This window comes from Myzus persicae, unplaced genomic scaffold (genome assembly GCF_001856785.1).
Source record: "Myzus persicae strain clone G006 unplaced genomic scaffold, MPER_G0061.0, whole genome shotgun sequence".
NCBI classification, from domain to species: domain Eukaryota; kingdom Metazoa; phylum Arthropoda; class Insecta; order Hemiptera; family Aphididae; genus Myzus; species Myzus persicae.
The window spans coordinates 47,085-63,001 of NW_019104398.1; the positions used below are offsets into that span (position 1 = coordinate 47,085).

The window sequence follows — 15,917 nt, forward strand, 5'->3', positions numbered from 1 at the left end:
GATGCAGCCAATTTAAATTTTGCAACGTTGAACTTAATATTTATTAGTTGGGCTCTGCGGTCTGCAAGTATAGGATACCAGGATTGGCAGGAATGCAGGATTACTTATATAATAACAAAACCATTCATTTTATTATTATTATAGTATTTATAATCAATGATAATACCTATACCTACGCATTTGATTTTTGTACACATTTAGATTAAAAAGTGTAAAAAATAATCTACCATTAGGTACACAAGCAATAAGTTTCCCGCTTCCATATATTTTTGTTAAATTCTGCACATATTAAAATATTTGTATAGGACACTGAACAATAGATATCAATTGAGTAGTAGGTAGTGTAGCACAATTATCTATAGGTATTAGGTAACACACTCATTATTACATTCATTTATCTACCGTTATCACACCATCGATCGCTAAATCGCTTGTATAGATTAGCCGTGATGAATTGGTTTAATTTATATACGTATATATGCACATTATTATAATAGACATGTAGGAAGTTCCTAAACTTATTGTTAAAACTTAATTAGTTTTAAATTTAAATATATTATGGCTTTACTTGACATTTTCAGTGGCAATTTATTTATTAATTTATTTATTTATTAATTAATTTATTTATATTTATATTTATTTTATTTATTTATATGTACCTACATATAGCCATATATACACAATATATAATATATTTATATACCTAAGCTGTATATTGTATAGATGAATAATATTACCCACTTTTTCCAAAATACCTATATTTACCTATTTTGGCACACTTAATACTCAAAATTCAATATTATATATTATAATTTATTATAATAATAATAAATATATATTAATAATATATAATAAATTTATTATATATTATATTTAGGTGTTAGGCCATTAATATAGCATATATAGGTACTAAATATAATATTATACCTAATGCAAGCATTATATTTGATATTTATGATATATTCTATGTATCTGGTATGATGCATATATATATGATACTGTAAATCATGTATTGATCACTGATCGACCATTACCTATCTGGCTACGCTAAACTGCAGTATGACGGTAGTCGGTAATTATATAGTGCTAATTGGTAATTTTCTATACTGCAGGTTCGTGTAATGTACATTTTCAACAACATAGTTCTACTATTCAACTGTATCAAAATGAAACAAATAATGGGAGAGAAAAACAAAAGATCGGAGCTTAATTTTATATGGATTTCATGGTGACTAGTGAGTATTTGTGACTACAACTGCAGCTATATATTATACACCTTTAATTATTAAAATATTCATGCACCGCGAAAATTAAATACGTGTCTGTTAATTACTAATTAATTCTTGGGAAAAATTCAGAAAAACGCAGGTAGATCTGTTTTCTTTTTAAAATAAAAACTTATCAAATTTTTAACAATAGCCGAAGAGTTACAGGTTAAAACAACTCGCCAGCAGTATTATTAAATAAATAATTATATCTGGAGACCCTGCACAGGTCACGATCCTGCACCCGCATGGGTGCATACGTATATTATATACATATACCTATTTCAGCTATTACCTATATGGCTATATGTATATTCGTGCCTGAATATGCGAGGGAGTAGGTACCCCTATTTTGTTGAATAAATATTTTAGCAAACCACGTCTATAATTATATCCTTATCAATAAGATATTTAAACCTACAGGTAGGTACTAGCATTTTATTTTACACTTCTCTGTGCCGCTTCAATTTTTTTTTCCAATTCAATTTCTGTCCATAAACTTACACAATATAATATAATATACGATATGCTCATATATTATTATACGCTACCATATATACGTATATGATAATAATATGTTCTAGTGGTAAGACGCACGCAGACGTTTGGCCGTCATGAAATGTGTCCGCTCGGAAAAAGGCCGTAAAACCCGAGTGACGGCTGGTCTGCAGCAGTATACGTCCGTTGTATAATAAACGCGTGTTTAATGTGCACGCGTTCAGTCGATAAAAGTTTTAGCTGAGGTCCGCGAGGTTGCGCCCTTACTGCGCGAGGGTGAATACACCCCCAAGAGGAAAAGTTACGCACACGCATATAATACGCGGTGCATATAGGGGTTGGGAATATATGCTCTCTGACCGTCATCGGCGCGGCGGAGTCCATTCATATTATCCCGCAGTCGTGATGTAGCGTTCGCGTGTGCTGTCGATATGTCCATAATATGCGCGTCGCTTTTTTTGTAGTTTTCCGTTTTTTTATTGCCCGTTCAATATAATAAATAATAATTATATACTTATACATGTATAATATAGGTACTGCAGTAAATCATCCATGTGCTTTCCTCACCCCACCGCCGATTATATTATTATACACATTATCGAAATGCGTCTAAAAAACACGCATAATATTCTATTGTATTATGACGTGTGAAACGAGAAGACTAATGTTTTAGTGCAATATCTAGGTTTAGACAAATCATAGCTCCTATCCTTCTCAATCATAGGTTAAGTTTATATAGTATTATATGAAATGTTAAATATATGTAGTACCTATTTTATATCTATTGCAATAGCACTGTGAGTATAATAATAATACATTCACAATAAAACACCAATAATAATGGGGTTTATCTTAAATTATAATTAATCCCGCTGATCTGAATATTGTAACACTACGTAGTTTTTTACTTAAAGTGCAACCGCGTTGCTATAATCGATTTGAATTTTGAACTATACAATAGTAAGTAGAAATTAGAACTTAAACGATTTATCAAATGTTTTGAAATAGAGATATAAAATATTATATTATTATTTTATAAATAACAAAAAAATTTTCTATTTTATTTCAGAACAAAGTTTTTTGCATTTTCATAAGAAATGTTTGGTTAAATTGTGAAAATTAAAACATGATTGACCCTGGAAACTCATTTCTCAACACGTTTTATGTTACGTCCTGTCTAACTGTTGGTAAGTACCTATGAATCGTATTTACTATTTTATATTTACATATTATATTCCTAATACTCATAAATTATTGTTCAGTCTTTGTACATATTTGTAATTTATATGATGGGTTTAGATTTTTATATCCAGTGAAGGTTATTATATTGTAGTTGTATACACTTCAATTTTTTTTTTTTAATTTCTTTTTGTCGACCGCACTCAGCTCTTTATTATTTTATGTAAAATCTTTATAAATGATTTTTGAAATGGGTATGATTGTTTTCAAATTAATTATGTTCATATATTCTTTAATATATAAACTGCAATTAAAAACATCATATTTTATCAGTGATAAATCTGCTTTGAAAAATGTAAACAATCATTAGCATTAATTTCAGTTGAAAAATAACTTTTTGAACAGTTGCAGTAAGTAAACAAAATGAATAGGCGCACTCTTGAGACAATATTATGTAGAGTACCTACCTACATATTATAGTAGGTATATTGTATATATAGTCTGCGACTGTATATATGCATTGTGCATAAGTCAACACTGCTCGCATGTATTAAAATGTATATAAAATGTCTGGGACTTCCATACTTCCATTCATCTTAATGGAGTTTTACTATACTCAAGATGTTAGGGGAACATGAAGCTATACAATCAATATTTACACTAGGTTCATGTTAAATTGACCTTAGTAGCAATGAAAAAAAAAAAAAAAACTAAAACACATTTAACACGCAACATTACTTTTTCGTGACCACTATACTGTACATAGTATATACACTATATACAGTGTACCTTTAAAGAATAGGTATTATTATTTATTATTTCGATTAATATTATGTTTGATTTCGAGCAATATATATCAACATTCATATTATAAGTTAGGTGTTTATATTATTTATTTTAAAAATATGTTTAAATACATTACAAGTCGTCGAGTATTACCTGTAAGCTGTAGGGTTGTATATATTTATCTAGAATTTTAGCTAGAAGTATTACAATTTGGTAGCTTTAAAATAACTATTTATGTGTACATTAAAAAGTACATAGCATGTGAAAATCGATTTATTTCAAAGTTTAAAGTTTAAACAAATAAATATTTTGTTAAACGAATAAACAGTTTATCTAATCATCTATATCTATTTTTTAACTGTAACTTACTAATAAATTAAAAACAAAGGAATACCTAAGGAATGCACATATGTAGTACCTACCAATAAGTTACAAGATAGCTGCACCCTGTAATACAATATAAATTAATATATTCATGTATATTACACACACTTACTAAGCTATTAATTATTCCATATATTTAGCATTTAAGTACATACACTTAATACTTAAACTATATGTTGTAATATAAATGATTTTGTTTTTAATTGTTAATTTTAAGTTGAATATAATGTAAATTTTACATGCAATTAGGTTACGAAATAAGTTTTTATAAATAAACTAAAAATATAATAAAACTTATAGTACCTACCTATGTATGCGTGTTGAAAATACTAACTTATACTTTTAAACTTTATAGCAAAGTTATAAGTATAGATAATAGTTTCTATCTACTGAATAACTAAATATGACTATTGGCTGTAGTTTTATTCGGAGTCACAGTTTTATAATTGAACGGCTTCGTAATAATAAATTACTAATAATCGTGTAATTACTTCAAAATATAATTACTTACAATTTCTCATATATAGTATAAGCATTTTATTATCTAAAAAATGAATTATGAAATTAACATTACAAAATAAATTTATATCTAGCGATGATTTATCATTGCTTTCATATTTATAATTAAATTATAGTACCTTTAAGCTGTAAAATATTATCTACTGATGCTCACACACCGAAACGGTAGTCTCCACCACCGTCACCCATTCGTTTATGTTAGCCCGAAAGATTTTTTACCATCAAAATTAATATTATTAGTGGTTACTCATTTACAAATATTTTATGCAGATATTATGAAAATCCACAATAAACTGGTAATGGATTTACTAACATTTTCAAATTTTTGTAAAAAAAGCGAAATTTAAGATAATTTCATACATTTTTGTTCGATTTTTATAATTTTCTTTTATCGATACATTGAAAGCATATTCATTACATTTATGATTTATATTTTGTTTTGAAACTACCTAGTCAGTAATTACGTATAAGCATATATATATATTTTGTCATCATCTACTATTTATTCATATACCTACTACACACCAGTTATCGTTAGTCGCAATTTCTTACTCTGTTTTTAAATACATTCATGTAGGTATCTAATATTGTATAGTTTTATTTCTATTGTAATACGTTGTTAACTAGTTAAGCTCAATTAATATCCTTAGGAATGAATGAAAGATACTTACAACAAAAATACTTAAATACTTATTAAATATTTACGACTTACGAGTCATCACTATTATGGTCGAATATAATTACATACCTACTTGTACTTTGAATTAGGTTTAAACTTTAATTTGACCTAATATCTTCATAAAAAATTGCTGTTTATTTAAAATCTGCCGCTTTAGTAGAATACCGTACAGTGTATTATAGATACGTATGGTAATGCCTTAGGTAAATAGCATATCAGTAAAGTTATAAACATTGATATCTAATTATTTGATATTTGAACGACTTAATCACCCCTTTTAAAACTGTAATTTAATATTATTGTTGTCCCTCGAACATCAACTCTTATGGGTACAGTTGGTTTTCTTATACTGTGCTATCAATTTAAAGTCTATGTACCTATTATGCAGGTGAAATTAAATTATATAACAATACTGTTTTTAAGGTTTCTTATGCCTACTAAATACTTAAAAATCAATGTTAACTTAGGTCAATATTATAGGTATGGAATAAATAGTTACAGAGAACATATCATATTAACAGTAATTATTAATTAGCATTATTTAGCAATGACTAATGAGTATGGGTTTATCCTATATTAACTTTATACCAAGTACATATGTGGTACTAATTATGTACTATACTAGTTACGATAATTGTATTATGTTTTATTGTTATAATATTATGTTTCTTATTATCAGGGTTCGGGACTTATAATCATTAAAATAAGCTCTGAAAAAAGCAAGACAAAAAACTACCAACACAAATTTTTTAATGTTAGGTATCTTTTATTTTTTATACTTAGAAACATAATCAATAACTAAGAGTCACTAATAAGTAATGAGTAATGGGTGGCTGCTTAATCACACCGTCCATGGTATTTTCTATTCTTATCATATAAATGTATTGAGCTAAATTGTATGGATTGTTTGTGTCAAATAAAAAAAAAAATTAAAAATGTTTAGACGTTTTGAGTTGTTAACATTTTTTTTAGTTTTTTATTATACTTATAAATTTTTTTGAAAAATTTTCTTATAACTGAAAAAATTGATTAATTTGGAAGATTAGATGATAAGTGACCAAAATAAATACGAGCTTCGGGATTTATTAATAAGAATTGTAATAGAAATTAGAAAAATTATTTTTAGTTCTAGGTTTACCATGAAAAAAAAACAAGAAATTAACTAAAATGTCTAGGTTTATGTCAGTGGCACAAGTCATCATAAATCAAAATTAAGCAGAGATATGCAAAAAAGCAAAAATAATCAGAGAAACTGGAAATAATCATTTTTTTTAAAAAAAACACACTTTCAAATTTCTTTATTAATCGTGTTGTAACATGACACACTTCTACAACATGCTGCTAGATTTTATGTCAATTTTAATAACCTTTGATCCATTATTACTAGTATTTATATAAATGTTTATATATACTTAATTGAAACAAATACGCCGTACATTTTGAATACAAATAATATTGAGACTTACTTAGATTTTATTTCCAATTGGCTTTTGTCATAATAAGTTAGTAATTATCTATACCTTATTTTAGTCTGCAGAAATCATATTATATTGACGCAGTTGAACAACATTTTAAGGGGATGTTAAAAAATACACCCATGACTTTGGGTACCTGCTGAAATAACAAACATAATATAAGTTAATTTATACTTTTATTCGATTAAATAGGTATAATGGAAAATATTTTTCAGTAATCGAGCATTTCAGCATAATTTATGATTTGTGTTTATACGCATCATGTTGACATACATTTTTACGTTCATAATAAATATAATAATATATTATACCTACCTATATGTTATAAGTTTATAACTCATAACTTATAATAGTACCTAGCTACATCAATCTATTTTTACGATTATGACAACATAATTAGTTAAATGATAATTTATTTGTTTTTATTTTAGTATGTATAGTAGCTCAAGAATGGTTGAACGTAACATCTAACTATACAGCGTTAATGAGTGATCTCAATATAGACTTACTAGAGCCAGGTATTGCTGTGCAGCTGTATGAAGCTAAAAATGACAATTTTACATTAATGGGTACAATACCTGTCGATGGGAACTGGCAAAATATTACCATACATTGTGGCGTTATCACCAAAGGGGGACACTATATAATTCAATTAATTTCTAATGACACAACCGAGGATGATGACATAATTCAAGTAGGTGGACTTTATTTTATGGTCATAATGAAATATATTTTAACATTTACCTAACCTAATATTAATATATATAGTGGTGAAACTAAAAATCTGTCAAAACTACAGTGATTTGAAAACATTTCTGTCGCAATAGTAGCATTATATAGTATAACAAATGATGTGTTTTTAAAAAAAAATATATTTTACTTAGGATTTGGTTTTAAATTTGAATCCCTTTGCCCAAAGGTTGAACTTGTACTAGCTGCCTTTAGCTGATGACTAATGTTCAATAATATGACGGTATAACGAAAAAAAATGTGCGTAATTTCAATATAAATAAATAATTATAGGACGGACAAACTGTAGAACTCGACGTCCGATGGCCCGAGGCTAGTTTATCGTTCGAACCAAAGCGGATTACTACGTACCCAGATCCGTGGCAACAAGTCGTAATCATAATGAAATTCGAAGGGCCTCAATGCGAACCTGCCGTCGGGTCTGCTGTGCCCATGCTGTGGCTCGACTTGATGTACTGTGGTCTATCTGCCAATGCGTGCAAGAACGTCTCCAGAGAGTCGTCCCGCAGTTCTATGGAACATTTGGTATGCGTGCATATATGCGATATTATGTATTGATCGGCTTAAATAATTTGACCACGCACACCCACATAAAACAGATGTATATATGCGAGCATTTTGTTTTTCTGTTTCAGATCGTCCATTCCGAACAAATCCGCGGTTACCCGAGATTCAGGAAAATATTTATAAAATGCGATGTCTTCGGTATCGCCGGTTTTTACACAGCGGTATTGAGGCCACCCGAACGTCAAGCTGCCTTCACTCACGTCATGGACGGGCAGTTAGAGGTAGGGCATTTGAGTAAACTAATATCTTGAATCTTGATAACGCAATAATATTATGTGTTTAATTAATTCTGTTTCGCTTTAAAATAAGGTTGTCCCGAGCAATAAATTTACCTTGAACGTGCATGGCAAGTCGATATTCCCCTGTGATAACTACGGTGGTGGCGTTCCCGTGATGTTTCAGTACCCGTCGTGTATCTTGCCAACTTCAGACAAAGTAATAAATTTAATCCGTTCTCTAGTGTATACAATTAAAGAAGTTGTGTATTTATTTTTAGCATACCTACCAATAGTCAAAAGTTTTTTTTTCCAAACGAACAAACTAAATAAATTATATAAACCTGCAATTGTAAATACTCTCTTAATATGTTTTGAAAATCTTCCAAGTCTGTGTACTTTCTAGCTTTATCCTATATTATAAATGTATTTTAACTTTCAAGTAAACGTTATTCAAAACAGATTGAAGTTCAAAATGTTAAGAAAAACTTGTTCATATCGTAGTAATAGTTGTTAAGTTTTTATTGTATTACCACTTTTACTTACATTTTCTATATATATATATATATATATATAAGGGTCTAAAAATATTGTACCTATACATATAAGAGTAACTTTATAACTTACTATTTGTTTGCTACAACTTACAAGTATCTTCATCTTTTATTTGTAAAATGTTAGTACGTATTTAATATTCAAATATTCAAATTTCTACAGATCAGGCTATTTGGTCGACAGCGGGAGGATGTATCTACACTGTTACCACCGACAAAATTGCATTACGTGTCCGAGCATCGAATAGTTAAAGGACGTCATAATGTGTACTTCGATTGCGATTTGTTTTCGGAAAAATATATTGAATATTGTTTCGTCTATGTTAATCAAGCTATCAACAGAGCATACACAAACATCAAAACCAACTGTGTGCCGACATTACCAATCACTGGTAAGTAGCAATAATGATTATTAATCGTGTATATAATAAATGAGTAATGAAATATTTTAATAAATCGAATAAAATATTTAAACATGTTATCAACTTACGCAGAAGACGATTCCGGACAATGGAGTAAATGGAGTGAATGGTCGCCGTGTTCGACTACGTGTTATGGAGGCACTAGAAATAGATATAGAACTTGTGACTCGCCCCCTCCGAAATATGGAGCTAAATTTTGTCAGGTATGTCGTACATATATAGGGCTCAGAATAGCAAAAGCACTTAAGTTTATGATGAACTGATAGATGACACATTTAAGTTTATATTTTTATGATAATGTACGTGTTATGTATGAATTGTGAACACTACACATATGACTATATGGCTAAATAATATTATACAGATAATTCTTATGAAATAATCATAACTTCAATGAAATCCTACAAAAATATTAATTGACTACGTCCACGCATATATGAAGCTCATTCGATGTTCAATATTTCCGTGTATAGATAAATGCTTGTAAAGCTGCCGGGTTTTACATATTATACCCATTATACCCATTTTACTTATAATCACGTGTTTATTATGCTGACTCAATAAATTATTAAAATTACTATGATAATCTTTGCTGCATACATAATACATATAGCATATGTAAATATCATTAAACTGCAGAATATTTAAAATAATATAGATCAAAATATTAAATATTGATCCTATAGGGCTCATCGTTACAAACCGAACCATGCGGTGAAAAACAAATGTCTGGCAATGAATGTGGAAAAATTGAACAACAAATTCAAAAATACAATAACACCTCAACTACTGGGTTTCTGCCCACGTATGTTAGTGATGAACTGGGTGCTGAATGTCGATGTGGGTGCGTTATTCACATGTCCAAAGCTACTCGAACATTATCTGCGACGACGAAAGGATGTCCTGGACGATCGTTTTGGTTGATAAAAGTATGAATGATATAACATGTTTTAAATTTAAATATCGTTGAACTCGTTTGGTTTATAATAACATTTTTATTCGACACGAATAAGAATGTTGAAATTTCATGCGGTGCGATTTCTGGTTACAGTTTTTCGATATTTTTAGAATTATTTACTCGGTTATACTGTGTTCTATGATGTATATCTTATAATGTTTAAATATTTTATTTTGAACTCGTATATTAACTTTATGTACCTTATATCTATACTTACTAAACTATCAATGTATTACATCTAGACTGAAGACAAAACTACCATACAATTTGATTTCATCAGACTGTTTTTATCATGTTCGAACCAATGGATTAAACTTCGCGATGGCGACTCAACCGCTTCCAACCTTTTAGCAAATTTAGAAGGCACTCCAGATTCTGTAAATCCTATTATGTCAACTGGATCATACCTATTGGTAGAATTCTTTTCAAGTTCTACTGTGCTATCAAATGGCGATTGCTTCGGAGGATTTTTCGCTCAAATAAATCGCATTGGTTAGTTAAAAAAAATTGTTTGCTACACGAAACTTTATTTTTATATCAAAATGTTTTTTATAAATATATATTTGTCTTCGCAGGAGCCAATAACTGGTCTTTGCCAAATTCAAGCCACGTAGAATTCAATAACAACTTTATTTATTTAATATCAGATATCGATTCGTTTTTAGCTACAATTTCTGCAATTTTGTTATTTTTGCTGGTCACTTGTATGTGTTTTTCCGTGCAATTCGCTGAACGTAAACACAAATACCATAAAGCTATTACTACAATGGATAAACATTCTAACAGTACGAGAATAAATTGAAAAATATTTTGCCGACATAATATAAATACTTTTTTTTTAGTGGGTTCAACTTGCAGTATGTTAAACGATAATGACTATACTGCATCAACTACAACTTTACAATCACATGTACCACCAATAATAGAAATTGTAGATACTGATGAAAACCAAGATGATGTGGTTGAAGGAGAAACAAATTCTGTGACTGGGTAAATTGTATACTTAATTACTTTTTTATATCTTATTATTGCTGTATAGCTGAATAATTTTTTCAAAATAATATTTATCATGATAGAGAATGATACATATGATTATAATATGTTTAGGAGTGAAATAGTACCTGAAAACATAGTCACGTGTTCTTCAACAATAGACCAGTGTACGCCATTTGTATCTCAAACGTCTTTATCTTCAAGGAAAATTGTTAGTATTCAATATTCATACTATATATTATGTTCTAAATCAATTATAATAATCATCAATATTAGGTACCTATGTTGTTCAAATGCATTGTTTTTTATTTTTAGATAACCCAGTCAACGTCCACTTTGAACGATCGACGAAAAAGTCATAGACACAACCCGTTGACTAGTAGCACAGATTCGAGCATTCACGGCCACGACGTGTCGGACTTAGAAATGGATTACTACGACTATAACGTTCAAAACACTAATAGTGTGCCTGGGTCGTACATAGGAATGGACCCGGCTTATTGTTTATGGATACCTCCTTTATCGGATCAAAGTCCCGGAGATCACCACGAAAGTATGGAAATGTCAATTTTGGATATAAAAAATGACAAATGTAAAAAAAATTGCGAAATTAGCAGCAAATACAGTAATAGGTTGTCTGCTGACAGTGAATCGACGTTAGTTAGCGAAGACTGTGTTTCATTGAAAACACTGAAATCATCGCCGAAAGCGTATTTTTCTAAAAATAATCAAAAGGCTGAGTATATTAATGATTCGAGTATTAAGTTTGTTGACGAGGATGACGGAGTTGATGTAAAAGACGTTTATGTAGATAATAAAGCGGCTTATACGCATTAATTTTTGCTTATAAAAACATTTGAAGTCTCAGTATATTGTCCTAAATATAGTTCTTTTGATAATTGAATTTCGAAAATAAAATATTATCTTTTATTGTAACTCGCAATTATGATTTCAGGAGAACTAACCTACCTATAGTTGTCTTATACTTTAATGTAGTAATAATATTTTTTGTTTACAATGAATAGAGCAATAAATTATTGTCTTAGTGTTAAAAATATATTTATGTATACAATATTATCGTATATAGTTAAAAAGGAGCAAATATTTTATAAATACATTTTTAAACTATTTTTTATATTAGTTAATACTATTTTAAAAATCGTTTAATTTTTAATGATATAATATGTAATTTTGACTGATTAAAAAACACATTTTAAACGCAACGAAATCTGTAGTTATATTTAAGAGGTTATTATTGATTTTGAAACAATCAGTGAGATAAATAATATTATCTTTTCCATAGCTATAATTGTTGACCAGTAAAATACATAGTTACTCTATGGTCATACCTGTGCAGTGGCGTCGACATGAAGATTGGAGTTTTCAGATTTTATAAAATTATAATAAACGAGCATTTTACTGTTTCATAGGTAGATATGAAGTGTATACCATCATTGGATAGGTCACTGTAATGAATGTGTTAAATTTGAATTCAATGATAGATCATTGTATAATATGGAAAACGTTTTGAAGCGAAGTCGGTCCATCACCAGCCACCACATATTTTTTAGAATATTTTATTACACATTTATACCTATATTTCTATCGCTATAAGTAATTTATCCTTAGAAATTTTTGCCAAAAACATATGAAATATAATATAACATAATAATTAGGTAATTTAGATTTTAATTATATATTATATAATATATAATATGAAATAATATTAAAAAGTCAACACCAACCGTAGACCGGTGATGTATGAATAGATTTACATTATAAATAGCTTAAAAATTAAAACTAATCTAAATATTTTAAATGCCATTGTATGTGGTAAATTAGTAAATTATAATATACTTAATGGTGATGTTTAATTTCTCTACTTTTTTCGAATTATATTTTTTGAATTGCCTATAACAAAAATAATTTAAATCTTTATTTTTCATAAAAATAACCAATTTGATTGAGTTGAAATTCATAATTAATGTCTATAAAACAAATGGTGTCAATGTATTTCCTACATATTTTCTAATTGGTATACCTATGGATAACTTGTGCTATATTGTACTAAATATTTAAGTTTTTTGGTTAAATCATACAGATAGTTTAAAATTAGTTGTAAGCTACAGAAGCAAATTTAAACAAGATGAATGAACGATACAGCCAATCGGCAATCTCTAGATGCATCTATACACAGTGTGCCTTTTTAAATATTTTATTTTTACCTTGGTTAAATATAGTTTCTAGATTAAATAGAATAAATATCATGCCATTTAGTTGAATGCAGTTAAGGAATACCTAAAAAGTAAAGGGAGGTTTCCGTGTTTGAATCACCTCCATGCACGGTTTTGTAATTAATTTGCTAATAATCCCGGCCATCGATAAGGTTAAGTTAGGTTCGTGGTAGGTACAAGGCAGACGTACCTATTTTTTTAATACAAATAAATGTATTGTTTATATGTTGATTTCATTTATGTAAGCTAGTTTTGTATTGTATATTTTATTTATTTTTATTTATTTTTTTATTAGCTTTTAGTCGGTGACTTTTACAGCTTGACAATTGTGTATAATATTATATAATAATATAGCCAATAGGTACCTCAAAATAGTCGCAAAAAAGTCTGTTCTCGACGAACTGCAATGTCACCAGTCATCGGCTTCCATTGGTAGTAAGTACCTACATAATATTAACTTCCATTGCTCCTTTAACTTAAGAAATCCCTTACTGGAAAAAAGCAGCCGAGTGCTGATTATACAGTAAGTTCTCGTTACAACGAATACCGATACAACGAAAAATCCCGTTATAACGAAAGTCATAGAAGTTCCCTGCCGAAAAGCTATTAAAACAATGTTAAACTAATCTCAATATAACGAAATGATTGATTTTTAAAAATCCCGATACAACGAACTATTTGTACAGCGTACAGGTTAAAATATATGTATTTTCCCTTCTTAATTTATTTAATCTAAAGATAACAAGCATACGATTGTACGAAATTATCAAGCCATTAAATTTGCCACCGATGAAAGTAGTGGAGACGAAGACGAAGAAGCTCTGATGGGAAATGATGTGCGCAATGTCACTTCATCAGAAGCCTTATGAAGTTTGGAAGTAATACAAACATTCATTACATCACAGAGTGATGTACCAGACTTCATCTTTACAAACATTCATCAACTACAAAATTAATTACTTTTTATTAAAACAGCAAACCTTGTTCAAAAGAAAATTGTTGATTATCTATAATAAAGTTATTTATTTTTTCCGCAAATTATTTACATTTGAATTATTTATTTATTACATACATATTTGTATTTGAATTATACAAATGTATGTACATAATGTTTTTGAGTTTGTTTTTATTCGAATTTTCAAAATTTTGTTACAACGAAATTTTCGTTAAAACGAAAAAAAAATTCGGTCCCTTGGAGTTCGTTGTAACGAGAACTTACTGTATATAAATTATCGATAGGTACAAGGTACTGCAGATACTGCCATATTGTGTTAATGCTCTTATCTTAAAATAACAGTTAAATTGTTTGGTTTAAAATTCTTGCCTCTAGCCTGATCACCTGATCGCTAGTTCAGTAGGTAAGTAACTCTATGGCAATTTGAATATAAATATCCCTTGGTCATCGGACAGCAGACGTGGTTCGTCGACATCGGGGGTCATTCTCGTTCGACAATAGTTTTTGTTCTTGAATCTGTATAATATTATCCTACATTTGATGTATGAAGCATTTAATTCACTACTTTTAATTAAAATAGCTTACGAATTCAAGCAGTATGGATAAAAAAATAATTGGCTCAATGTCTTATGGAAATGTTAACTACCATTCCGAAGGTACATAATTTATAATCACTAACATATTTACACATATTCGATAAAGTGCCTATATTGTAAATGTTTCTCTTCTTCTTCTTCGAAAAAATTATGTATGTATATCAAATATTTATATCGTAATTCAGGTTCATTCGAAGCACATACTATAAAACAAAATAGTACTAATGTTTCAGACTGTTGTGGATTTAAGATAAATATTGGCAACAACACTAATACATTGCAGTGTTCTGCAAACAAATTCAGTCTAATAAAAGAGGAAGACATTAAGTGTTTAAAATCATGGACTATTAAAAAGAAAAAGACTTTAGGATCTTCCGATTTATATGAAATTGAAGGTAAGTAAACCACGAAATAATGTTTTATGGTTCCTATACAAGTATAAAGTTAATAATTAGTTCATTACTTATTTTAGATTTATTTATTAATAATGAATTCCAGAAAAATTGTATTTTCTATTGGCGCATGTTCGTATAAGTACTTTTAGTACCTATAAATAGTATTTAATTATTTAAGTATATTATACCTACCAATGTCGTAACCAAGAGGGGAGCACTGAGGGAAAGCGCCGCCTTTATTTTTAAATGAACAATGGTGAATGGTGTCATAAAGTAACTAGTAATAGGTATTCTATACAAACTAAAAAAAAAAAATTAAGTACCCCCAAAAAAATTTCTGTCTACGGCACTGATACAATGTACTTACTTGGTTACCTACTATACTTGATTGCGCCGGATAGTTCTTACGCAGTATATTGGCAGTGGACTATTCCGACTCGCGCAGATTTCGGGAAGGTGACCTTATTAATTCAATAATAACAACTCGTCCTTT

The 15,917-nt window shown here is 29.0% G+C and overlaps 1 protein-coding gene across 1 annotated transcript; it reads left to right on the top strand.

Annotated features, from left to right (window-relative positions):
- The first annotated feature begins 2,141 nt into the window (after positions 1-2,141).
- LOC111041857 lies at positions 2,142-12,256 on the top strand. Its single transcript, XM_022326294.1, has 14 exons — positions 2,142-2,723; positions 2,833-2,950; positions 7,217-7,479; positions 7,809-8,060; positions 8,171-8,323; positions 8,412-8,537; positions 9,035-9,263; positions 9,366-9,496; positions 9,980-10,222; positions 10,494-10,743; positions 10,827-11,036; positions 11,094-11,241; positions 11,359-11,455; positions 11,560-12,256. Exons 2-14 carry the CDS (start codon positions 2,890-2,892, stop codon positions 12,079-12,081), a joined length of 2,685 nt encoding a protein of 894 aa, XP_022181986.1. The 5' UTR covers positions 2,142-2,723; positions 2,833-2,889; the 3' UTR covers positions 12,082-12,256.
- Positions 12,257-15,917: the final 3,661 nt, after the last annotated feature.